This window comes from Sciurus vulgaris (assembly GCF_902686455.1).
Source record: "Sciurus vulgaris genome assembly, chromosome: 10".
NCBI lineage: Eukaryota > Metazoa > Chordata > Mammalia > Rodentia > Sciuridae > Sciurus > Sciurus vulgaris.
The window spans coordinates 79,566,119-79,593,336 of NC_136470.1; the positions used below are offsets into that span (position 1 = coordinate 79,566,119).

The following is a 27,218-nucleotide window of genomic DNA, read 5'->3' on the forward strand; positions in this document are numbered from 1 at the left end:
GAGTGGAAAGCATGTGGCCTCCTGACTTGGCTGTGCCCTCATGCGTGACCTGAGCGCCGCCTTCTGTCTGGACTCCATCCCTTACCTGTAGAGTAAGAAGGTTCATTTCTGCACCATAGTCATCCACATGCCCCCACCGTGGCATGCTTCTGTGCCCCAAGGGCCTTCTCTGCTTCCCTGAGAGCCCTGGGCCACTCAGCTCTTGGTCTCCACTGAGGCTGAGGCAGCAGGGAAAGCAGAGCAGGCTGAGCAGCTGGGATTGCCATGGGAACCGTGGGCAGTGAGGCCCCTGCGCAGTCTGCTGCCTGGGCCTCCTTACCATAAGGGGGCTGAAGGAGCTGGGGTGATGCCCAGGGACCCAGCCCCACCTTGGGTCACATGACCTCCCAAGAGTGTCATTCTTCTGATGAAACAGTGTCACCCTCTTAAACAGAACCCAGGCCTTCGGACTTGGCTAATAGATCGTTATGGGGGTCACTGCAGTGCCCGCTGGGTCTAGTCTCTTTATTTCTTTTTCCTCTTGAGGGATTCCTGCCTGTGCATGGATTGACTAAATGGTTCCTTTGTCAGACATTCAAGGACCCTCTTTTTTGGACAACTGACTTTATTTAAAAAGTTCAACTCCAGTGTGGCAGGTTTATGTCTTCTGGACAGGGAGACTTGCCTTTTTTTTTTTTTTTTTTTTAATTTTTAAATTTTATTTGTTCTAATTAGTTGTATGTGCCAGTAGAATGCATTTATGCATTTGGATAGATCATATGGAAATAGAGTGTAATCTCATTTTCTAATTATACATATTGGAGGATCACATTGGTCACGCAGTCATACATGTACATGAAGTAATAATGTCTGCTCCACTCTACTATCATTCCTTCTCCCATACCCTTTCCCTCCCTTCACTAAAACTTGCACTTTGACATTTGGCCAGAAGGGCAGGATCAGCCTCATGGCCACCTGAGATTTAAAAGCTCAGATGAAAGGAATGATATTTAGCAAGAGTAGTTGGAAAGAGACGTGGGCTCAATGGCTCCTCCTGATGGTCACAAATGCATCCCTTAGACAGGCCCCAGGTGCAGAGAGCAGGGGTCCTGGCCCTCAGTTGAGCTGCCCTCCTATTCTGTGGTGACCCCATCTGCTTTTGTGGAGAGGCATTATAAGACAAGACCCCGTGGGGCTCATGGCTTTTGGTCATTAGAATGCTTTTTGGGACTGTTTGGACCAACAGTGTCCACTGCAAAGACCCTTAGGAGAAATGCTGATGTCACAGGGTCACACTCTTTGGCCACTTGTCTTGTCAGGATATATGGATGGGCTTTGTTTCCTTTTCCTTATTTTCTGCTAGAGAGAGAAGCATTTGTCCACTCTGCAAGGTTCCCTCCTTGTCCTGCTGCTCTGGTTGTCGCCTTGATTCCCTGCAGGCACGGCCTCTTCGGCCTCTTCGGCCTCTTCGCACTTGCTCTCACATGCTGAGAGCCCTCAGACACTTGCCACACCCTTCTTCACCTCAGCCCCTGCTCTGTGAAGTCCTTGGCTTCAGGTGCACTCTTCAGAATGGCGAGGGGCTGCAGGCGTCAGACCCACTGCCTGGCCTCGCTGAGTTGGGGAGGGCTGTCCTCACGTGCCTGCCGATGAGCTCAGAGACATCCAGGGTGGTGCAGAGACTCCATCATCTGTGTTCTACAGCTGCAGTCTCTCCATCCCAGGGAGGAGAAGAGAAAAGATAAGGACAACACTGAATGCCAGCCAAGTTTATCCATCTAAAAATGATTTAAAAAATTGCCTAACATCCAGACAGAAAAGCGCATAGACCACACGCGTGTGGCTGGGTGGATGATCACAGTTGAATTTTCAGGTGTTCACTTTCAGCCTCATTCCTCCCTCCTGTCGGTCCTTCGCTTCTGTTTTCCCAGCGTTAACTTACCTTCTCTTGGTACATTTTATTTGAACTGCTAAATCCTTTCTGGAACCAGGGTTAGATGAAGACACAAGTAGATCAAGTAGGTGAATAGGTGGACTGGGGGGTTCCTAGTGCTCTGACGTGACCAGGATGCTGCTCCGGCCAGAACCCAGTCCTGAGGACCACAGCTCTGCCCTTGATGCCTCCTAGGAGGGATGGGGAGCCAGGCAGAGTCCAGGGGTCACCCACAGTCAGCCCCGACCCAGCTGTCTCCACCTGTCACTTCTTAACCGGTCTCCATCCCACTCTCCACCCCATGTTTACTGTGCTCCCTGAAGCAATCAGGACTTTCCTGTCTTCAGAGTTCTGTGCTACAGGAAGCAAGGCTAAGTCCTTTCCCTTAATTTGCTAGAAAGGAAATAGTTAATTCTGGTGAGGAACAAGTCTGTGGCTCCAAGAACCCAGGTGATAAAGCTGGGCATAGTGGCACATGCCCGTAAGCTCGGGAGGCTGAGGCAGGAGGAGCACAAGTTCAAAGTCAGCCTCAACAACTTAGAGGCCCTAAGCAACTTTAAAAAATAAAAAAAATAAAAAATAAAAAGGGCTGGGGATGTGGCTCCATGGTTAAGCACCCCTGGGTTTAATCCCTGGTTAAAAAAAAAAAAATCCCAGGTGATGGCTCTGACAGTGGAACCCAGGCGCAGTCCTGTCCCTTTGCATGTATTAAGCAGCGCTCGGGCTGGGCAAGCCAGGCACCGTATTGACACGCATGTGGTGATCAGCACAGAGTCAGGAGGGCCTGGGACTGGACATCAAGAAAGATGCAAACCTGGGCTGCGAACAAAATCCCCCTCTTTCCCTCCCTCCGTCCCATCTCCCTTCTCCTTCTTTACCAAATGAGACTGAGTGAAAAAATAATTTTCTTCATAGCCACGTAGGCTGACAGACACGGTTATCTTGTGTAGAGTCCCCACTTTAGGGGTGAGAAAACTGAGACCCAAGAGGGATGTGACTTGCTAATGTTGGTCTTCGGGGCCGAGGCCCCCCATATCTTCTTGAACGCGTTCATTAGCCTGTTTATCTGGCCGAGGGCATTTCCCCCCTGTTCCAGGACTTTGTGGCAGGGGGAGAAGGAGAGCGAGGCAGCCAGCCGAGCAGCAGGGGACCGAGCCTGCGTTCCTGTGTTGCTGTGCAGGCTTCGGTCTGGTAGGGCTCGCGGCAGACCTGTTCGTTCATGCAGCGATGAAGAAAACACCCTGGCTGTCCGTCCCTGACCTTTAATTAGGTGTGGTGACGCTGGAAACTGCTCCAGCCGTGAGGGCTTTGAGTTGTTCACTTAATCATCTCAAAGGCTGCTCTGTTTTATTGTGGCATAAAATTTGGAAGTCTTGTATTAAAACGAACCATTAAATGTAACTTGAATAAATTGCTTTAGGCCAAAGAGAACTTTTCCCTTCTTCTCCCTGAGACCAGCCCCACTCCGGCCTGCACCCACCTGCTAACCTTCAAACTCCAAACGATTTTGAGGGAAAAGAAGGGGAGGGTTCTTTGGAAATCACAGTTTTTACAGTCATCTGGCAAGCTTACTGGTTGGGCTCAGATGGTTCTGGAGGCTGACAGGAGGCAGCCTCTGTCAGGTCTGCGGGCCCAGGTGGGCTGAGTCTCCATAAAATGAATGAAACCACAGTCATGAGTACAGGGGTTGATTCCCAGGTACCTGTGGAAAAAGTTCAAGCTACTTCTCCCTCCAGGCATACAGGGCCTCCTGATCCAGTCACCTCCACAAGTCCACTCCCCCTACCACAGCACCCTCCCCTGCCTCTGGGCCTTTGCTTCTTGCCCAAATGCCCTCTCCTTTCAGAATCCCCTTCCCCGCGAAGCCCTGCAGCCGCCTCCCCTCCCCTACCATGCCTTCCTTGGTCCAGTCAGGTTGGACAAATTTCTCCCTCCTCTGTCCTATCAGGGAACATAGCTTACACGAGGTCAGGACTGGTTTGAGTTTGGGAGCTTCCTGTTTCTGGTTTGTGCATCTCAGCCCCCGAGCTCATTTCAGCTCGACCCTGTGGGCTCTGTGCAGAGTGCCTGCCTGGAGTCCGGCAGATGGCCACGGCGTTGTGCAGGACTTGTGTTCACCTAGACAGTCTAGCCTGTCCTCATGAGCCTGCCAGCATGACTCACCCAGGGAAGTAGCACGTCACCAGTCACTCGGGAGCTAATTCCAGGCCCGCTTGAGAAACATTGTCAGGGACGCGTGGGGAATGGGGTCTTTAAAATAGAGAGAGAATTCAAGGAATGTTTTCTCCATTATAAAAATCATCAATCAACTGCAGAAAAATGTGAAAAAATATAAAAGACAAAATTATAGGGCCAGGAAAGATGGCTCATATCCCGTCACCTCTAGACAGGCCAGCCTTCCTCAAAGGCCTACACCACACCTGCTGGCCAAGGGCAGCAGGTTCAGGCCAGGGCAGAGGGGTGGGTTCTGTGATGAGTTGCTGTCCCTGTGGAACTGGGCACCAATTTGCTAAGAGTGGGTTTCCATGGCCCTTATTTTTTAAATAATATTTTCAGAAGGGATGAATTTTTAATTTCATAAACTGACATTTTTCCTGTAAAATGATGATCCTCAATTCCAGCACCTTTTCACCTGGAGATTGCTTTGTGTGTGTGTGTGTTAAAATATATATAACATAACATTTATCATTTTCCCCAATTTTTAATGTAGTAAAAGACATACTGTCTTAGCCACCTTTTTTTTTTTTTTTTTTTTTTTTGGTACCAGGAATTGAACTCAGGGACACTTAACCACTGAGCCACATCCCCAGCCTTTTTTCATTTTCTATTTCGAGACAAGGTCTTGCTTAAGTTGCTTAGTGTCTCGCTAAGTCTCTGAGGCTGGCTTTGAACTTGTGATCCTTCTGCCTCAGCTTCCCCAGCTGCTGGCCAGGCCTAGCAACCATTTTTAAGTGTATAGTTCAGTGGCATCCAGCAGATGGCCAGCATCCATCTCCAGTACTCCTTGATTTTCCCAAATGGGAACTCTGTATGCTTTAGGTAGCAATCTCCATTCCACGCCTCCCTGGCCCCTGGGCAATCTCCCTTCTACTTTCTGTCTCTATGAATTCCACTACTCTCTCTACTTCATATCAGTGAAATCATGTGGCATTCGTCCTTTAGTGATTGGCTTATTTCACTTAACATAATGTCTTCAGGAATCCGTTTCCTTTAAAAGGCCAAACGATATTCCTTTGTTGTATGCATATGCCACAGTTTGCTCATCCACTCCTCTGTCCATGGACTGGGGCTGCTTCTGTGGTTCGCCACTGTGACTAACGCTGCTGTGAGCACGGGTGTACGGGTTCTGCTTTTTTTCTTTTGGTACTGGAGATTGAACTTAGGGACACTCGACCACTGAGCCACATCCCCAGCCCTATTTTATTTAGACTCAGGGTCTCACTGAGTTGCTTAGTACTTCACTTTCACTGAGGCTGACTTTGAACTCGCGATCCTCCTGCCTCAGCCTCCCGAGCTGCTGGGATTACAGGAGAGCACCACCGCGCCGGGCTCAGGTTCTGCTTTCAATTCTTCTGGGTAGAGGTGGAATCCTGCAACACATGGTGATTTTATGTTTAACTTCCTGAGGAACCGTTGTCCTGCTCCGCAGTGGCCACGGCCATCTTACATCCCTACTGGCAGCGCATAAGGGTTTCAATTCCTCCACATCCATGCCGACACGTTACTTTCTACTTTTTTGTTTTGTTTTGTTGGCAGCTATCCTAATGGGTGGTATTCCAACGTGGTTTTGGCATGCACTTCCCTAATGACAGTGACACTGAGTATGTTTTCATGGCTTGTTGGCCGTTGGTGTATCTTCTTTGGAGAGAGGACTATCCGGATCCTGTGCCCATTTTCTTCATGGAGGGTTCGTTTGAGTGTTGCTTTCTCACGTGTGGAATACTCTCTCCTCCACCCACTGCTCCAGGCTCGACACTCCGACCAAATACTCGTGACTCTAAAGTCATCATCATCACCAGGAACAGATGCTGGGGACCAAGGGCAATCTTATGAAACTTGTCTTTGGAGAAACACCACTAATAACTGGGTATGGACAGAGATGAGTCTGGGAGTTGTCACTAGGGATTTTAAAAAGGTGACTGTCTGCTTGTTTGTCCCATTGTTATTATTCTATATATTCTCAGTGTTTCTGGCTTCATTCTTCCAACATGAGGATGGTGCCTAACACAGTCATGTGCCACCTAATGATGCTGCCATCAACAACGGGCCACAGCTGCAACAGTGGTTCCATAAGATGGTATCTCCCCGTGGACGTCTTAGTCTTCCTAGTTGTGTAAGTAGCCTCTAGGATGCTCACTCGATAATGAAATCGCCTGATGCCACCTCTCTCAGAAGGCACCCCTGTTGCAAGAGAAGCATGATTGTTCCTTGCATAGACCTGTTTCTGCTCCTTTGGGACAATGAGAATGGAAATGATAAAGTCACATCCTTTTCCATGATGAAGGAACATTTCCTTTGTTCCTGGTTGCTAACCGCATTGATCCTACACACAGAGGGGCATGGCTGCAGAGGGCAAGGGCCTCCCACCCACCCACACAGCCTCTGCTGAGATGGGGTCAAGCTGGTCATTTCACATGTGACTTTTCTTCTAATCCCTGTGTCAGTTAGGTGAGGCGGGTTGTCAGTGGAGTTCACACCTGGGGACCCAAAGGCTCAGAGAAGCAGGACAGAACTGGGCAGGGTTGTGAGTGGATGCTGCTGAGAGCTCAGGCCCTTTCTGTGACAGGGAGCACTAGATTGGTATTTGCAGCCTGTTTTAAGAAGAAAATAGCCTTCACTCCATCTCTTCTCAATCCCTCCCTCTCCACCCGACATTTCCACTCAGTCTTGAGATGTGCTTAATTCCCTGTCATTTAAAAACAATCCTGTGTGCAGTGCTCTGTAGGAGACGGTAATGGCGGGCCTGTCCTTACATGTTTGTCCAAACCCACAGAATGTCCAACACCAAGTGAACCTTGTTGGAAGCAATGGACTCTGGGTGATGACGATGTGTCAGGGTGGAGTCGTTAGTCCTAAGAAATGTGCCGCTCTGGTGGGGGATGTTGATAACGGGGACTGTGGATGTGTAGGGGCAGGAGAAAAATGGAAAATCTCTAAATCTTTCTCTCAATTTTGTGAGAACCCAAAACTGCCCTAAAAAATTAAGTCTAGCCAGGGGTGGTGGTGCATGCCTATAATCACAGCAACTCAGGGGGCTGAACAGGAGAATCACAAGTTCAAGGCCAGTCTTAGCAACACAGCAAGGTCCTAAGCAAATTTGCAGGACCCTGTCTCAAAACAAAAAACAATGAAAAGGCAGGGGATGTGGCTTATTATTCTTTCAGCATTCTTGGGTTTAATCCCCAGTACGAAAAAATAAAATAAAACCTATTAAAAAAGAAAAAAGACAAGCTGAGCTGTGTGGTGCAGGCCTGTGATCCCAGAGATCTGGGAGGCTGAGGCAGGAGGATTGCAAGTTTGAGGCCAGTCTCAACAACTTAGTGAGCCCCTGTCTCAAAATAAAAGAATAAAAAGGGTTGGGGATGTTGCTCAGTGGTAAACTGCCACAGCGCTCAAATCCTAGTTCAAAAAAAAAAAGGAAAGAAAAGAAAAAAAGACAAAAACCCCATGACCCCATGTCCTCTCCAAGACTGGCTTTCCGTCCAATCCTTCCTCCTGGATTCTGCCTCTTACACCTGTCCCTCTGCTTCCCTCACACTGATGTGCCTGTCCAAGGGTTCCTGATACCCTGGTCTTGGGGGCTGCCTGGGAGCACAGGATCTCCCCCACCCCAAGAACACTCTGCCTGCTGCCCCTGTGGCCCCTCGCTGCTCTTCGCCATTCCTCCCATTGGTTCCTCTTCCTCAACCTGCGGTTGCCTTTCTCAACCATTTTCTTACCTCGCTCTGCACCCAGACCCCTTAAGAAACCGCTGAGAGCAATGGGCTGCCTCCCCAGAAAAGTGCACACTGACACACCCTCTGACACACTTTTCAGGGAGCTCCTAGGCTGCAGCATCTCAGTCCTTCAGTTGAGAGCAAGCTAAGGGGTGGGGTTGGCAGAGTCCCGACTAAGGAGGCCTCCTCCTCCCTATCCTGGCTTCTGAGTTGTCCCAGGCCCAGGCCTTGCCCTGCACTCAGGCCTAGAATTCAGATTTTGCTGGGCAGGCCAACTTGGAGTCCCTCAGAGCCTCAAATGCCACGTGTCCAGCCCAAGTCTGCTCCCTGGCTCTACGCCTGCCCCTCCTCCTGTGTTCTCCAGCCCTCATATGGGGACCAGCCACCCACTCAGTCACCTGGCAATTTGCCTTCATGATATTTTTTCTTTAATCACCTATGGCGTGGACCACTGATGCCCCCTAAAAGCTGCTCACCCTGACTTCTACACTTACGAGAGTTTAAATGTTGTGTTCGTGTTCAGCTCCAGACAACACCTCCCTTCCAGGTAAGAGCAATGACTAAGTTCAGGCCAGCAGAATGTGGGCAGGAGTGACAAGTGTGGCTTCTACACCGTACCCTCAGAGAGAAGGACTAAGTCTTTTGCTTCCTCTTCCCCTCTCTCCCCTTTGGCTGGAATATGAAATGAAAAGGAGGATCTAGAGCAGCCATTTTGGATAAACAGTAACCATGGATGGAGGATGGCAGAGCAATTAGATGGTGTCTTGGTTCCCAGTGTGGTTAAGCCACCATTTCTCCTCGAGATGGAAAATGAGCTTCCTTTATGTTCTTGTTGGTTTGGGCTTATCTGGTTATGGGTCCTAACCCATATCCGACCAGCCCCACTGTCACCCTACTTGCCACCATAATGGATCCACTCCCATGCTTTACTTCTTGCTTAACTCACTGACTGTGGATTCTCTTCCCATCCCTATGGGCCTTAGTTTGGGCCTTCATCAACTCCCATCTGAACTCTTGCTACCATTTTCAATCAGGTCTCCCTGATCCCGTCTTTTCTAGCAATCCATGCCCTATACTGCTGCCCAAACTACCCAATCTCTGTATCAGCATTTCTTGACCTTGGCATCCTTGATTCTCTTGGATCAGATGATTCTTTGAGGTAGGGATTGTTCTGTGCACTGTGGGACTGCAGTATCTCTGGCCTCTTTCTACTAGATATTAGTTACATCTCCAGGTGGTGACAGCAGAAACATCTCCAGACACTGCTGAATATCCCTGGGAAGAGGGCAATATCAGCCTGGTTGAAAACCACTGCCTTACACTGATCCATCACCTCTCTCACCTGCAAAGTGCTTCTGTGGCTTTCTATGAACTTCAGAATGAGTCCTGTTGGTGGACACCATTTGTTGGATTTTGGTCTCTTCCAAGATGCTGTTTCTGTTTGTTCTGCATGTGACCCTGCTCCATGGAATCTTGCACCATTTCCCACAAACTGATAAGCGATGGTCCTTCACGACTTTGTGCTTTTGCAAATGCTCTTTTCATTTCCTAGAATGCATAGATGCCTCCTCCTCCTGCCAGCCAAAGCCCAACTGTCACCTCCCTGGTGAAACTTCCTGCGCTAGGCTCAGCAGCTCCGTGTGGCCCTTCTCACACAGGTCTTACGCTTGAACATGACTGCTGGTGAGTCTGAGTCCCTTCAGGATGAATTCACTCCTGCGTGCCAGCACCTAACCCAGGCCACTTACCCAATGCCACGGGGGCCAAGTGGGTGGTTTGGGGAGGGTGCCTGTCCTGTGCCCAAAGATACAGGAGAGGGGAAGACTTTAGGATAGTGAGGCTGCTCATGGGCCCCACGGGCTGGCTCAGGGGCAAGGACAGGCACTAGGGGCCCCCAAAATGGAACAGAATCCATTGGTGGAGCTTCCAGGGAGGCAGAATTTAATTTAATAGAAAGCAAAAATTTTTAAAAATAGGACTTTAGTTTTGTATTTAAAATCATCCTACTTACCTGTTAGATGCCATTCATAATGCATGTTTATTTCAATGAAATGTAAAACTCCACGGAGTCAAAAAATCTCATTCACCACTGCTCCCTTCCCATGCCACACAGTAGTTTCGCATGTAGCCCTCTACATCTTTTTCTGTGCGTTTTTAGACAGTTGTCCCTCTGTATCCATGGGGCACCCCATGGATATGCAATCCTTGGATGCTCCAATCCTTAGATAAAATACTATAGTATTAATCTAGGCACAGCCTCTTTCTTTCCTTTTCTTTCTTCCTTGCTTTCCCTTCCTTCCATCCCTCTCTCCTTCCTTTCCTCCCCTCTCTTCCTTCCTTTCCTCCCCTCTCTTCCTTCCTTCCATCCCTCTCTCCTTCCTTTCCTCCCCTCTCTTCCTTCCTTTCTATCACTTCCTTCTTCTCTCCTCTCCTCTCCTCCCCACCCCCCAGGGATGCTCTACCATTGAGCTATATCCACAGTTCTTTTTATTTTGAGACAGGGTCTCTGTAAATTGCCCAGGCTGGCCTCAAATTTTTGATCCTCCTGCCTCAGTCTCCTGAGTCACTGGGACTCCAGGCGTGTACCACTGTGTCCTGCCTCTTACATACTTCAGATAATCTCTAGATTACTTATAATACCTAATACAATATAAAAGTTATATAAAGAGTTGTTACACTGTATGTTTAAGACAGCATCCATGGGCACTGAATGGGGAAACAAGTCTGCCCCAACCTTTAAACTTTTGTGTGATCATGATCAAAATAAGAGAAATAAACCAATCTCAAAAAAAACCAAAAACTGATTGTTTTCTCTGATGTGAGGATGCTAATTCACAATATGGGTGGGAGCTGGGAAGAATAGAGTTACTTTAGATTAGGTAGAGGTGAGTGAAGGAGGGGAGGGGGTTTGGGGATAGGAAGGATATTAGAATGAATCAGATATTATTACCTCATGTACATATATAACTATACATGCCTGGTGGGACTCTACATCAAGTATAAAAAGAAGAATGAGAAATTATATTCTAATTATATGATGTATCAAAATGCATTCTACTGCCAAGTATAACTAAAACGAATTTTAAATTTTTTAAAAAGTAAGATTGCTTTCCATACTGTTTCATATATGTGGAGTTATAATAATACACTAATGTCTTTTTTCTAAAACCAATAAGTGCAACCATATTACGTATATTAATCTATGATTTGCCTCTTCTGCTGATAAAATTTTCTTCTCAGTAAATAAAGATGTATCTCACCTTTTTAAATTGGCTATTTGTTATGGATTTTCTTAACATATGCAACCTGTCTTTTGGACAGACACATTATTTACAATGATCCATTTTATAAATAATGCTGCATAGCGCATTGTAGGAAGTACAGCTTTGTGAACAGGCACCAGCATGTCTGGTGCTCCTGATGCTGGTAAATAGGTTTATGTTGAGTTTTGGTAGCTATTGATCTACCAATTTTTATTCCCATCAGCATCAGCGGGGTGAGACCACCCACATCCTTGCCAACCCTGGGTATTCTACACCTTTTTTATTTTGCCAGTCTACCCCGGGGGGCTTCATGGTGAGGTAACGCAACCTACCCTAAGGTGGATTAAGCAGGGATGTAAACTGCATCTATCCAGGTCCTGTGCAGGATTTCCACCACAGAGGGGAGCTCGGTCCTATGATCTGCAATTCCCTGGATTCTTCACTTCTTATATAGAGTAGAGATACAAGGGCAGGTGGGAGGGATCAGAGTTCTCTGAAGTCCTGAGGCAAACTTGGTCCTTCTGATTCTCACAGGGGGGCTAGAAAGTGTGCCCTCAGGTTACAGCTCCTGTGGGTGATGAATCAGGCTTTTCCTTTCAGTAGTAATCCATCTCACCTGTGGGGGCCAACTGGGGGACATTTTGCTTTCTCTGAGGAGAGGGCGACTTCCCTTTGGAAGAATGGGTTTCGGTGGACTGAAACTCAGAACTGTTGCACCTGGATCTCTATGGCATTGCCAGTCTGTCTCACAGCAGTGCTTGCTGAATGTTCATCCTGGAATGTATTCGGTTCATCCCCATGTTGTCCATAACTCCCACACAGTGCCTAGCACAGAATAGCCGCAAGTTAGGCTTCAGAAGGAAGAAAAGAAGGAAACGGGAAGACATTTTTATTCTTGCAGAGTCAGTGGACAGGAAGTTGTTGCCCCAGATTTGGGATGTGGAGGCCTCAGTAGTGAAAGAGGGGGTTCTTCCTTTTGAATGTGATTTGGAAGGGAGGACGAGGACTGAAGGGATGAGACTGGGGATTATGGGGGGACTCACTCCTAGCAGTGTCTGTCCTCCTTGGGCTCCTGTCATTTATGATCAGGGTACTTTCTGATTCTGACTCTGAATCATAGTGCCCAGGTGAGAAGGAATGTAGCATGATTCAGGCTGTAGAGCGTGACCACGGCAAGCCACCCAAATGACTATTTCCGTAATAACACTATGCACTTTTATGTCAGCCTTTCATCGCAGATGTCAAAGCACAGTGCAAACATTAATTAAGGCTCTTGACATTCTGCAAGGCACTGTGTGTAATATCACTCTCCCCGCTTGGCAGAGAGGGTAAACTGAGCAAGGGAAGGACCTGGTGGCTTCAGCCTAGCATGTTGAGAATCAGTCTTGGAGGAGAACATAGGGACTGACAACCTCCTGCTCTCCAACTGTGATTTCCCCAGGGCCGTCAACAGAAGTGATGTGTTGGTCCCCTACCAGGAAGGATACAGTGGGCAGACAGGGCATGAGCTGTAATGCAGAGATAGAGGGCAAAGGGGAAGGTCCCATTCTCAGACATGCCCCTCACACTGCTTTCCCCAGCCCACAATCATGTGGGGCACCCAGCTCTGGGAGCAGGCAGAACCGTCAAAGGTGGGGGACATGGGAAGAAACCCAAACGCTGTTTTAAGCAGAGACTCAGTGGGGATAATTTCGCTTTCCTCTTGTAATTTAAAATAAATATGTTCTCCAAATACTATCAGCAGGCGAACTGAGTTAAGCATATGAGTGTTCCTTGTATTATTCCTGCATATTTTCTGTAATTTTGAAGCTATTTCTATATAAAAAAAATTAAAGTTAAAAAGAAAAAATCATCACATTTTCTAGGGCCACAGCGAGCGTCACTTGGGAACGCTCTGCGGGGGCAGCCTCTGAACGACCCGCGGGGGCTGGTTCCTTGGGAGGGTGGGTGGCAGCGGGGTCCGCAGTCACTTAGCGAGGGGTCCGGGGGCGGCGGAAACTCCCTTCTCCGGAGCGACCAAAGCCAAAGCAGCGATGAACCCAAAAGGAACATTGGGGGAAAAAAGAAGAAACTGTTGTTTTAAAATGCGCTCCAGTAACACCCCTTAAACTTGAACGTAGGTCTGCGTCCATCGGGTGCCGTTCCGGGACGTCGGGGCGCAGGACCGCGGCCGTCTGCACCCCCGCCCCCGCCGCGCGGGGACACTGCCCCCTGCAGTGACTCACGCCCCGGATCGTTTAAATGTCGGGAGGGCCCGGCCAGCTGCACTCATGCTGCAGCCTTGAGCCGTCCCACGTCCTCCTCTCGGGCTCCCTCTGGTCGACTGAGGGCGACGGGCGGGCGCGAGCTGCTGGTAAGTGGGCGAGCCGCCCCTCCCCTCCCATTTTCTGCTGACCCCCGCTCGGTCTCCCCCTGGAGCGACTCCAGAAAGGGCAGGGCTGGCGTGGTGCCTGGCGATGCGCTCAAGACAGGGCCAAGTGGAGCCAGGGCTGGGGGTGCAGAGTGCAGTGTCAGTCTATGCCCCCACCGCCCCAGCGCTGGGGATCTCGGTCAGCCTCTTGATCCTCTTGTCTTTAGCATCTTTGATGTCAACGGGGTGGGGGTGGGGCGCGGGGGAGGGTTGGAGGTGCTGAGAAGCGCTTTGGACTGGCAATGAGTTGAGACTTGACTCCTTTGTCGCATCTCAGAGCTGCCCCATCTAGTCTGCCTCTTTCTGGATACTAGATCCATTGGGCAAGGGTGAATTGAATCCGAGTCCTCTTTCCTTGTGCTGCTTGTTGCCTTCCCTGAATTTGTGCCTGTCTAGGACCTATGTCTTCTTCCTTCACCTGGTTTCCCAGGTGGGAGATCTGTCCGCTGATTTTAAGACTGATAACTGTTATAAATGTGACTTCACCAGATGTGTTGGTCCCTGGTTGGGAGTTGCAGTTTGGAAAACAGATGATTTGGGTTCTAACTTTGTGGACTCAGATGATTTGGGTTCTAACTTTGTGTGTGGTTTAGGTGACCCCATTCTGTCTACTCGTCTAGAAATGCCTGGGAGCTGAAGGCTTTGAGGAGGGAGGCAGGGCTGGAGGTAGACCTGCAGGAAGGGTAGTGTGATCATAAAATTGGTCTGTTGGCCCTTTACCTGTATCTCTGCTCCAGTGTAGAGGAACCAACTGTGGAGAACCAGACCTTTTTGTTTTTGGACCTTCCCACCTGTGCAAAAGCTGGGGAGAGCCATTCTACCTCCAGGATCAAAAGTGTTACCTCGGGGCAGGCTGCGCCTGCCTGCGATGACACACGCACTCAGATGGAAGGAGCTGGGTGACCACGTGCCAGGCTCCACCTTCTACTCCAGGGCTATCTGGGATTACCACCTTATCACAGGCAGCACTCAGATGAGTTCAAGTCACTGGCTCTGCACTTAGAAATTCCCCTGACGGCTGCCACTGTCTCCGCACTTAGAAATTCTTTCATTCTGCATCCAGTGAACATCTGGGGTAAATTCAGGGCCAGACGGTCCAATTTGCCTGTGGTCTTGAGTCAGCCGGGCAGGCTCAGCAGTGACAACAGCGAGGCAGGCATGTGAGAAGGGTCAGGGACAGGGGAGAACTCTGAATAGAACCCTAGAAAACGCAGGAAGATTCCTCCTGGGGTTGGGGGACACTACCTTGTTTTGTTCAGTAAATGGAGGGAATGGTGAGGCGCGGGTAGAAGTAGATCCAGATGTGGAGAAATAAGAGATGGGAGAGAAGCTGCCCGACTTAGTGCTGCCAGGAACACTCGGAGGCTGTGATTAGAGATGGTAATTTGCTTCCCTAAATCTTGACCACGAAAGAGCAACTGCAGCTTCGGGGGTTCATTGCCTCACTTGACTTTGGGACATGGCAGTTGGAAACAACTTCCAAGATGCTTGGATCAGGGACTGATCCATTTCAAGCTCCTTGGGCCCCTAGGTGCTGCCCTGAGAAGGGGCGTGTTCCTAGACCCTGGCTTCTCAGGGAAGAGTCCTGTCTGGGAAGTTCTCCCTATTGTGCTGGGCAGCGTGTCAATAGCTCCTGCCACTCTTGCCAAGCTAATTACAGCCCTGCTCTGGCCTCTACAGGAAGCCAACCTCCCCAACCCTGGGAGGATCCCCACAGAGGGGCTGGAATGGAATTGCTTTAAAAAAAAAAAAAAATTAGTTTTCTTTAAAACACACACAGTATTTTGTTTTGAGGGGCTTTGAGAGATGGGGGTCAGCAATTGAGTGAGCTGGAGGATGAGGGCGTGGCCAGTCTTGCCTTAGGGTTTCAAGGATGCTTGTGTTTGGGCAGAACCTTCCTAAGTCAGGGACCTGAGAATGGGGTTGGGAGTGTTGGGACTACTGGGGTCCCCTCCTTCCCGTGACCCCTTCTGTTCCTTTCCTCTCCTGGTCTAGGGTACTTAGGTGAAATTGAACAGAAACATCAGAGCAGCCTTAAAGAAGAAAGTACCTGAAACCATGCAACCCAGGAGTTGGGAGAGGCCCTTTTTTTTGGGGGGGGGGGTATCAGGAACTGAACCCAGGGGCACTTAACCAGTGAGCCACATCCCCAGACCTTTTTGTATTTTATTTAGAGACAGAGTCTTGCTAAGTTGCTTAGGGCCTTGCTAAGTTGCTGAGACTGGCTTTGAACTCGAGATCTTCCTGCCTCAGCCTCCCAAGCCACTGGGATTACAGGAGTGTACCACCACAGAAGCAGAGAGAGCACTTGAACTTGGCTGATAATGCTGGACAGGTGGACAGTGAGTAGCGTGTGAACTGCAGATGAGTTTAAGATGGAGAAGTAAAGTCACCTTTTTTCCCCTACAGACAGGTAGTGAGCAAGGTCCTGGTGCCTGGTGATAAGGTTTAGGGGTTCATCCAGCTCTATGGTTAGGGGCCTGACAGGGTGTCAGGACTCTTCAACAGACTGCACGACCTTAGGCAAATCCCCTCTTCCCTGTGGACCTAGCAGTTTTCTCATCTGCAGCCAGATGGTTTGACCAGATCATCTCAACAGGCCCTTGTATCTCTGACACCCTGTGCTCTAAATGCTATGTCTGGAAGTGGTTTCTACAGTTGTGCTCAACTGTGGCAAACTGTGGATTCCTGACAGGGTGCAGAATGGGCCAACTGAAGGAAATGCTGACAGAGGGAGCTGGGCCAGCCTGTGGCATGACCTTCTATCTCCCTAATCTGGTTCTCTGTGCTCTTGGTGGTAGGTGGTCCTGGCGGTGGGTGTGGGTCCCAGCTGTTCTAAGCTGTACTAAGTGTTCTGAGAATGGCATGTGGACACCTGCATTGGAGCTGCTTGGGGTTTATTAATTGTGCAGGGTCCTGGGACCTGCCCAGACCCTGGAATTAGGATCTCCTTGGGTGGAGCTTCCAGAGATCTGATTTTACTCACCAACAAAACAGCAAGTCATCACTCACCACATTCGTTGTGTACTCACTTTATGACAAGAACGAGTCTAGGGGTTTTCCACATATTAACTCATTTAACACTCCAATGGCAGATCTGTGAGTTCAGATCTAGTAAACATGCCTCTCTGGCCATTTGTACGTGCTGCTCTGGGGTGGGGTCAGTGAGCCAGGGAGGTCTGGACACACTGAAGCCTGAACTTCAGGCTGAGTCTTTCAGTGACTTTGGACCCAATGCACCGAGCACCAAAGAGCAAGAGCAAGAGTGTTGTGCTGCCTGAGGACGAGCATGGCTGTTGGGAGCAGGCACAGCTCCAAGCCTGGCATCTCCCCTGGGAGCCCTCAGGCTACTTGGGGACCATCTCATTGCAGAGGAGGCCACCATTAAGAAGCCCTCTGAAAAGAGGATCTCTCCCCGGGCCTCAGTTTCCCCAGGTGTACCGGGAGAGCACAGGATCTCTCAGGCCCTGGGTCCCATGAAATGACTGTGGCTATGTGAAGACATGGGATTAGCTAGTGGATTGCCTTGCCTGGGAACTTCTGAAACAGGAGGGTCTGAAAAGATGAGTACAGAATACGTAAGCCTCAGCACGCAGATGAGGCCAGGCCAGGTGGTTCAGTGTGACCTGTAGAAAGAAGGAGAGGAGGAAGGTGAGTCTCAGTCACATCTCCTTCCTGCCTCCAGTCAGAAGGCCTCACGAGTCCTCACAGGAGGAAGGGGAAACAGACGTGGAGCACTGAGCTCAACTCACACTGTACCTTAGTGTTCAGTAGAAGTGGGTCTTCCAGGTCCTTCCAAACGTCTTACTCTGTGGCGTTGAAATAAGAAGGTGTGTCCTTCCAGGGAGCTTTGTGTTTAGGGAATGTGAATGATGGTATTAAACCAAAAAAGTCCCAACTCACCAACCAACAAAGCCCAAGGCTTCAAGGCTAATTATGTGTTCACTCATGAGTCACAGGGTGTTTCTGTAAGAGCTCCACCGCGCGCCCTGGTTCCATCGCTTCTCCTGGGGAGGGGCCGCGTCAGTGTCCAGGTGAGCTGTCTGTGTGTACCTCTGTCTCTCAGCCTAGCTCGCTGACTTCATGGGTCAGCAGCAGACGCCAGGTGGACCCCGTCCCCAGGGGCTGGACAGAGGCTGGACTGAAGCTCTGCAGTGATTGACGACGCGCACGGCTGCCTGAGGGAAGAAGGTGTAATTAGGGCGCTTGGCGGGCCTTTAACTGCCATCCCTCGGCTGCCAAGCAGCACTGAACAGCGTGGGCTATTAGGCCGCTGCGTGCTGGGCTCCTGAGGGCCAAGGGCCACACACGTCTGCAGCACTGGCTGAGAATCCAGGGACCCAGCCCTGGCTGGCTCCTGCGCGCCCCCCTTCCCTGAGGGCCCTGCAGTTGGGCTGAGGTGGGCTCTTCAGAGGTGGTTGGAGCTGTGAGAGTCACAAGTGCTGGAAAACAGGAAATGTCTGGCTGTGTGTGGTGCTGGGGTGGGCTCTGCAGACGTGAGGGTTTATAAAAAGACAGTCTGCAAATTCTTGTCATCTTTGTCACGCCGAGTGTGGTCCATTTTAGACGACAGGCAATGGCCCTCTTCCCATATGGAATTCTCTCTCCATTCCCCCGCCCAGACCTTCAGGCACCCTCTGCAGGCCTGACTTGACACCCCCTAGCTGGGGGGTGCACACTCAGAGAAGGCCATCAAGAGGTAGGTCCTCAGAGGAGCCCCCACCGACACGCTCATTTACACGTGGGGAAACAACACAGCAGTTTTCAGGTGCTGGACTCTTAACTCACTGGGGTATTTGGACTGTGACACCATTTTTGGAGCATGCTGGGCCTGGAAAATGTATGATAAAAATAAATGAGCACAGGATAGCACCCACCAGGGACCATCAGAGCCTCACCTTCTGTAAGCCAGTCCAGGGGGTTAATCTGTCACACACACATACCCAGGGGAAGGCCAGACACCCACATCTCTGCACAGAGCCCTGGAACACAGGCACGATTATCCTGTAAATGGATCTCATATCCACGCTCTGGAACTCGGCCTTGGGATCCTGCAATCTTAGGGGCGAACGGAACACTGGCTGTGTTCTAGTCCGATACCTGACCAGGTGTGGAGGCTTCTGTTCTCTCCAGCTTCCTTAAAGGAGGTGGTTCAGCTCCACTTCAGCACTGCCAGTAGCGGGGAGCCATGCTGTTGCCATTGACTTTGCAGAGCTCTCTTTGGTGGTGAGCTGAAACCCGCTACTCTGAAACTCTTGCACACTAGCTGTGACCTCTGGAGCCGCTGAGTGTGGTTGCTCTCTTTACCCCAGGGCAGCCCGTCATGTATACTGGGGAGACTGCTTCTGGACTCCCCACGCCTTCTCCTTTTCTGTCCATTCATCTGCAGCTCCTTCAGTGGATGCTTAGATGTTCTGGGTTCTGGGTCCCCTCATTATCCTCTAGAGAAGTTCTTCAAGAAGCCAGTTTGTCATTGGCCTTCTTGAAGTTCAGAGGGGAGCTGAGCATAGGACTACGAGTGTGGCCTGACCCGGGAATGTAGAGTTGAGACTATCATCTCCTTTGTTCCACACTTGGTGCTTCTTTTAATGTGATCTCAGGTCATGGTAGATGTTGTGGGCAGCCTCTTTCTACGTGTATGTTTATAAATAAAGGGCTTCTTTGGGGTGGATGTCAAGCTGCTTTTTCTGTGGTCCCTGCTTAAGTAGTTAGTCTTCTGCTTTCAATTTGAGGGCCTGGCATTTTTCTCTACGAGTTCATTTTTTAGATCTGTCCACAGCTTCATCTGGTCCCACTCTTTCACATCTGAATTCCATTGGCCAAGTGATTCTTTTTCCTTTCTTTATGCCACTGTTCTGCATACTTAGCCAGGTTCCTAATGAAATTATAACAGGTCAGGGCTTCCATAGGCTGTGAATACATGAAAAGTCAAGGCCTGAGGAGGTGGGGATGAGCTTGGGGGTTTTCCTCAGATGCCTTGTGGAGAGGTGGGGAGCAGTGTGTGGGGTGGAGGCCAGGATGGGAAGCCTGCATTATTTTGATTATGCCCCAGGCTTAGGACCCCATGATTCTGGGCATAGGGAGATGCCAGACAAGGGCCTTCTCCACCCAGGTCATGTATGCCTTCTATGCCATCATTTCAAATTTCTTCCTCTGACTCAGGTGTTTTACTCATAAAAGAGAGAGAGAGAGAGAGAGAGAGAGAGAGAGAGAGAGAGAGAGAGAGAGAGACAGTCTGGGCATCCGGAATTTAAGATCTGAGTCTGTTTCCCTGCTCCCCTGTAAAATGAATGATGAGCAGCAGTAACTCCTCAGTCCTTCAGGAGTTACAGGGCCCTTTGAACCTTGGGCGGAGGTCACGGATGGCCTCATCTGCACACGGCAACCCTTGGTGCCTTGACTAGGAATGCTGGGAGAAGCACGTGGAGGCCTTGGGTTGATGCTGTGGGTGAGGCTGGAACAGCTGCACACATTTGTACAGCCCCGTTCAGGATGTCCTCGCCTCTGTTCTCCCATTCGATCCTCACACAGCCAAGAGGGGGCAGAGGTTATCATCCCACTTAGCAGAGGAAGAAGCTGAAGCTCAAGTCTCATTCAAGGTCAAACTTAAGACTACTTCAAGGTCAAACAGAAGTCCTTAAATATTCATGGAGGGACCAGGGCCCATGTCCTGAGTCTCTGTATGCACACATATCTGTATATATTTACCATAATCTTGGGTGACTTCAAACACCAAACTTCCGTGAGTTTGGCTGTTTTCCTAGTGCCAGCTCTGTGTCTGAGGGGCATCTGTACCTACTACATCCTTCAGCTCTTAGTGTGTCTAAGTTTTCTGGAACCTACTTCAGGCCATCCAGTGTTTTTTCCAGAAACTGGGACTCAACATCTGGAAGGCAGGCCCCAGGCATCGGCTGGGCCCAGCAGCTTCTCCCCGCTGCAGACGGTTGCTTTGCATCAGGAAGATGGTTTGAATTACACCTCCAAGAAACACATGTGGATGGGTTGCTGGTGGCAGTGATGGACTGGGCGGGGCCAAGCGGAGGGAGGAGGAGCCGGGTTTTCCCACAGTCTTTCTGCGTACCAGCAGTGTGGTCCTCACCCTGTTGGCTGCTGCTGATCCTCCTGACAGGCCACCACGTTTGTAGCCTGAGCATCCTCCCTAGGTTCAGGCCCTATTTATTTGTTTTTGCTTCTTTTCTGTTCCTCCTGACAAGGCCATGTTCAGACATCCTTTTCCATTGCTGTGAGGGTGACAGAGATGGATAAGATGTAGTTTCTGCCTTAAGGAATATGTAGGCATGAAAGATGAGCCCCTTGTCCTTGAAAATCGTATTAACTTGGGAAGGAGAACACAATGAACGTCTGCTGTGGCATGCCCATGGGGGAGGTTGGGAAGACCACCTGCCTGGGGGGTAGCGAATACTGATTTGTGGTATTGGGAAAGCCTCCCAGAGGCGATGGCATCTGAGCTAGACCTAGAAGTACGGGGAAGATTTGGGTGAGGATGAAGAGCACTCTGACTCAGGGAGCTGCCTGAGCAAAGGCTTGGAAGTGGGAAGGCCTGGGGGAAGGCCAAGGGGCTTGCTGACCAGAGCAGAGGGAGCACTGAACGGGGCCCATGATAATAGCACTTGAGGCCAAGCCACTACTGAACTGAAGGTCAGTGTTGGCTTAAAACCAGCCACCGTGTCAGTGAGGTCCCCCGACTAACATGTGCTGTCTCCTTGCAGAGGCCATGCTGCTGAAACATTACCTCCTTTTGCTGGTGGGCTGCCAAGCCTGGGCTGTAGGCTTGGCCTATTATGGCTGCCCGAGTGAGTGCACCTGCTCCAGGGCCTCTCAGGTGGAGTGCACGGGGGCACGCATCGTGACAGTGCCCACGCCTCTGCCCTGGAACGCCATGAGCCTGCAGATTCTCAACACGCACATCACCGAACTCAATGAGTCCCCATTCCTCAACATCTCGGCCCTCATTGCCCTGAGGATCGAGAAGAATGAGCTATCGCACATCATGCCCGGTGCCTTCCGCAACCTGGGCTCGCTGCGCTACCTCAGCCTCGCCAACAACAAGCTTCAGGTTCTGCCCATTGGCCTCTTCCAGGGCCTGGACAACCTGGAGTCCCTCCTTCTGTCTAGTAACCAGCTGGTGCAGATCCAGCCTGCCCATTTTTCCCAGTGTGGCAACCTCAAGGAATTGCAGCTTCATGGTAATCACCTGGAATACATCCCTGATGGTGTCTTCGACCACCTGGTGGGACTCACCAAGCTCAATTTGGGCAAGAACAGCCTCACCCACCTCTCACCCAGGATCTTTCAGCACCTGGGCAACCTTCAGGTGCTCCGGTTATATGAGAACAGGCTCTCAGACATCCCCATGGGCACTTTTGATGGGCTTAGCAACCTCCAGGAGCTGGCCCTCCAGCAGAACCAGATTGGCATGCTCTCGCCTGGCCTCTTCCACAACAACCGGAACCTGCAGAGGCTCTATCTCTCCAACAACCACATCTCCCAGCTGCCTCCTGGCATCTTCATGCACCTGCCCCAGCTCAACCGACTTACACTCTTTGGGAACTCCCTGAAGGAGCTCTCCCCGGGAATTTTTGGGCCCATGCACAACCTGCGGGAGCTCTGGCTCTATGACAACCACATCACTTCTCTACCTGACAACATCTTCAGCAACCTCCATCAGTTGCAGGTCTTGATCCTTAGTCGAAACCAGATTAGCTACATCTCCCCAGGTGCCTTCAATGGACTGATGGAGCTACGAGAGCTGTCCCTCCACACCAACGCACTGCAGGACCTGGATGGGAATGTCTTCCGCATGTTGGCCAACCTGCAGAACATCTCCCTACAGAACAACCGCCTCAGACAGCTCCCAGGGAATATCTTTGCTAATGTCAATGGTCTCATGACCATTCAGTTGCAGAGCAACCAGCTGGAGAACCTGCCTGTGGGCATCTTTGATCACTTGGGGAACCTGTGTGAGCTTCGGCTGTATGACAACCCCTGGAGGTGTGACGCAGACATTCTTCCGCTCCGCAATTGGCTCCTGGTCAACAAGGCTAGGTTAGGGACAGACACTCTCCCACTGTGTTCCAGCCCAGCCAATGTCCGAGGCCAGTCCATCATCATCATCAATGTGCCTGGTCCCAGTGTTCAGGCCCCAGCCATCCCTGAGGTGCCCAGCTACCCAGAAACACCACGGTACCCAGACACACCCAGTTACCCAGACACACCCAGCTATCCTGACACCACATCCATCTCCTCTACAACTGAGATCACTAGCTCTATGGAAGACTACACTGATCTGACCACCATTGAGGCCACAGATGACCGCAACACATGGGGCATGACCCAGACCCAGAGTGGACTCGCCATTGCTGCCATTGTAATTGGTATTATTGCCCTGGCCTGTTCCCTGGCTGCCTGCATCTGCTGCTGCTGCTGCAAGAAGGGAAGCCAGGCGGTCCTGATGCAGATGAAGGCACCCAATGAGTGTTAGGGAGGCAGGCTGGAGCAGGGCTCAGGAAGGGAGAGACGGGAGGATCTGGGAGTGTGATTGTTCTGCCTCCAGCCCTGGGTCCACAGAGCCAGGTTCTGATGGCTCTTTCCAGGCCCTAGAGAGAGGTGCCCCCCACTTGTCCTGACCTGCTTGATTCTTTTGTGGCGAAGCAGGTCTCACAGGACCTTCTTACCATCTGGGAGCTCACGTGGCCATAGAAAAACCTGTGGCAAATTGCCTGTTCACATGCCTGGGCTTCCTTCAGAGGGAGCGCTTCCCTCAAATCCTCACCACCTTTCCTCCAAGAACAGCCTTTCCTGTACCCAGGTCCCCTCCTGTCTCCATAGACTCAGTGGTGACAAAACCTGCTCACTTTGTGGGAACAGTTCTCCACCAGGACAGTCCCTCTCCTCAGAGTATTATGTAAGTTGATTTCCCTTCTTTTGCTTCTCTTGTTTGTGCCATGGCTTAACCCTGTCCCCTCAAATGAAAGTGCTCCCCTTCATTTTCTGCTCCTGAAGGCAGGGTGAGTTCTCTCTTCACAGAAGGCTTCAGATCATTTAGCTGGATTCTTAAGACCTGCTGAGCACCCTGGCTTGGAGGATGCTCTGTGAGAAAGAAGGAAACCTGTACTGCTCAATTCCTGGACATAGGGTTGTCATCAACATCTCTCTTGTGATTTTTATCTAGAAAAGAAAGGCACACATGCAACATATTCGGCCTTTTAGAGGATGATAATTCCAAACTGCAAAGTTGGCTTTGAAAATTGTAATCCTTTGTGGAATAAAATCATGTAGAATTTTTGACTTCTAAAAACATTTAATTTCTAAAATCAGCTTATTGGTACTGAATGGAGAAAGAAACCTGGTGCCTGGGGGTCCTTTCAGTCACCCCTAGGGTTTTCTTTTCAATTTTTTTAAATTGAAGTATAATAAATACAGAAAAGTGGGAACAAGATAGTATACAGCTTGATGAATTGTCACAAACCGATCACATCCATGTGATCGGCATCAGATCAAGAATAGAGCATCACCAGCATCCCAAACCCAAGCTTTTACTGAAGGACTGGGACTTCTGAAGATGGCGTGGACTTACCTGGATTCCCACAAGGGGTCTCACTGCCTGCCATGGCCAGCTGTTGCAAAGGCCCAGCTGCAGCATGAAGGAGAAGATGCAAAATGGACAGCACAGGAGATTGGCCTGGAGAGGAGATCTTATTGAACCCTGAGATCTGGAGGGACCCAGGCTGGCCAGGTCAGAAGTGTCCTGACTACAGTGGCTCATGCAACCACAGTCCCTTCCTTGCTGATAAGCTGCAGCTCATTGGAAGTTCTTTTGCCTGGGCCCTTTTATGGGCATGACATGCCTATATCTGTTTTTAATTTATATTCCATTTGGGGGAAATGAAATAGCTCAGAGATGAGATCTTTTAATTGAACATTCAAGTGTAATGGAAACCAGGGATCCCTGTAATGTTGTGGCAAAATTCTCCATCAACATTAGTCAGCTAGCAGCTAGACTTCAGGATTTTCACCGACAGCAGATATCAGGGCACACTGACAGGTCCCACGTGGTGGGGTCGTTCTCTAAAGCTCCTCCTGCCTATAATCTGGTTATGAGTTAAATCATTGGGTGCAGGGTTTTCTCCTCCTTGATTACAGTTGCTCGAATACCTATCTTCATGCCTTTCCTGCTACACACATATTCACACATGTCAAAGAAATTATGTTCAAGGCAACGCATGTCTTTCTCTGGACAACTGGCCCACCAGTTCAGAAATAAAAGCAATAAAATGGGAGAATTTCAGGTCTTCATATCTGCCCAAGTAAGAACTTCAGCTGACCTCAGGGATTCAGAAATCTACCAGCAATTCTCATTGGCTCTTGTTAGTCCCTCTACCTCACAAGATGAGTCAGCAGTCCCCTGATGCTTCAGCAGCATCATGGTGACAGGATGGCCAGGCCCCCAACACAAAATATCCCAGAAGGAATGTCTGTAAAAACTAGTGCATGTCATAGATTTTAACTTTGTCCCAGAGAATCTGATGTCAGACAAAAGATAGCATGTCCCCAAGGCAAATCTGGGTCTACAGATGTTTTCAAAATATTCATAGAATGAGTACATGTGTACTAAGTAATGCTTACCAGGACCCAAAAGGAAGGGGCCCAAGCTTGGGGCATGACTGTCATTCTGCTGACAGTGGCCTGTTGTGTGGGCCCTGGGGCTGAAAGGGAATCCAGGTCTGCCTTCCTCTAGACAGGAAGCCTGGTTTGGCACCAAATTCCTCAGAATCAGAACAGCCTGTGAGTGGGCTGTAGTGTCACACTGTGCAAAGGAACAAGTGTCTAGGGATGGAAAGAGTAGGAGCCCTCAGCATTCTATGCCTCCCACTAACCTTACCCAGAACCCAGGGTGTTTCTGACATTGGCCATGACATTGGAGTACCTTTCTCTCTGGCCCAAGTGCTGGTCTGAGAATGGGTGTCCTCAGATGACTCACCCAGGTGGACCATAGGTGTGGGTGATGGGCCTCTTATATGACCCTTCCCAGCTTGCCTGTTCCCTTCTCCCACCAGAGTGGGTGGGTGAAACCATCAGGCCTGCTGTTCCTTGACAGGACTCTCAGCCCCTCTGGACTGTGCTGTCTGGTCAAGGAGTTGCCAGAAAAGCTGAGTGGAATGCCCTTTTCAACAGGGCACTATTGAATGATCTATTTGCTCAATTCTTGGGACTGGAGTGAGCTGAGTGGTTTCTGAAATGTTGGGTAGGGTACTTCCCCTCCACTGGTTTCTAGGTCACCTTGCCGTTCACCAGCAAACTTCATGTGGCATGGAAGGAGGGAATCAATGTTGGAGGAAAGAACCATTTTAAAAAGTGCTTACTGTGCATGTGCCTTCCAAAGCTCTGGACACATTCCCCTTTAACCCTCTCAGTGCCCCTTTGTGACAGGGCAGACTGTCATGATAGGTTCTCAACAGGCTGTGGGTTTGCTTCTCCCTTCAGCCTTTACACAAGACCTCATGCTCTGTCTAGGGCTTTCACCATGAGAATAAAGCAAATGGGAGTTCCCTTCTTGGTGCCCCCCATTCTCGCAGTCACTGGAACCTCACTTAGTACTGTATGGATCAAAACTTTGTAAATACAGGAAACTTGTCCAGCCAGGAAAGAAAAACTGGCCCCTCTCATGGGAATTGTTGGTCTGTGTGGATAGTGTTGTTCCTTCTCTTGAGAATGTGGAGGCACAGACAAGTTCTCAGATCTTCTCACGGGCAACCACACAATTCCCATACTTCAGACAGCAGGGTAGAGTTGATTCGGGAATCTACTTCCAAGCTCAGGAAATGTGTGGAAAGCAGACAGCTAGCAAGTAACTAGATGACTGGAGGTGGTAGCAGATGTGGGGTGCATCCCAGCGTTTAGCTATAAGCTACTCAAATTTGGCCCATACTGATCCTGCGGTCAGAACCTAATCCAAGGAAGCCAACACTGTGGCTCAGAGAGGGTGGGTGGCAGGCTGCTTCCAGGTGAAACTCCTCCCAGTTCTGGGTTCCTTCTTCTATGAAGAGATCTTTCTCACCACCCATTGCCTTCATGCTGCCTGCAAAAGTAGATCACATTTGCCTTGCTTAGAGAATCACCGCAAATAGTCCCAGGTGCTTGGCAGTGCATGTAGAGATTTCTAGGCCCCCAGGGTTTTATAGAGTGTGAGCCCTGGTGGGCAGGGTTGGGAGTCTGTCTTTTGCTGGATGCTGCTTGTAACAAATTTGGTGTACAGAATCAACAATAAAGGGTATACCCAGGACACATGTGCCCTCTCTGAATGTCTTGGTGAGGGTGTCTCACACCTGCGAATTCTGCTCTTGCCCCAGAGATCAAGGCTGACCTGGATAACTCCTCACAGAAAATAGATTTTGAGTCGAGAACTGGACTTTGGAAAGTGAGTGGGGACCAAAAAGGAATAACAAATGATGTCCATAGGCTACTGCAACTGGAAGGGACCTTAAGAATTGGTTCAACCCATTTTAAAGATGAAGAAAGCCAGCCCAAGAGAATTTCCCAGAGTTGGCTGGTGAACTAAGGGTTGAGCGAGCAGGAGACCTGGGCTTCCAGTTTCTTCTGTGCCACCAGGAGGGCATTTCCCCAACACATTCACACATTCAGGATGCCCATACACACACACCGTGCGGGAGGGCAGG

General features: G+C 49.9%; 1 protein-coding gene and 1 long non-coding RNA gene across 2 annotated transcripts; one reads left to right on the forward strand and one right to left on the reverse strand.

The window, feature by feature from the left end:
• Positions 1-13,402: 13,402 nt before the first annotated feature.
• Positions 13,403-26,824, forward strand: LRRC15 (leucine rich repeat containing 15). The gene is made up of 2 exons (XM_079101135.1): positions 13,403-13,464; positions 21,252-26,824. Exon 2 carries the CDS (start codon positions 21,257-21,259, stop codon positions 23,021-23,023), a length of 1,767 nt encoding a protein of 588 aa, XP_078957261.1. The 5' UTR covers positions 13,403-13,464; positions 21,252-21,256; the 3' UTR covers positions 23,024-26,824.
• Positions 15,619-24,192, reverse strand: LOC306638050. The gene is made up of 2 exons (XR_013757343.1): positions 24,119-24,192; positions 15,619-17,699 (listed from the first exon to the last, which is right to left on the reverse strand). It is a non-coding gene; the product is annotated as an uncharacterized lncRNA (long non-coding RNA).
• Positions 26,825-27,218: the final 394 nt, after the last annotated feature.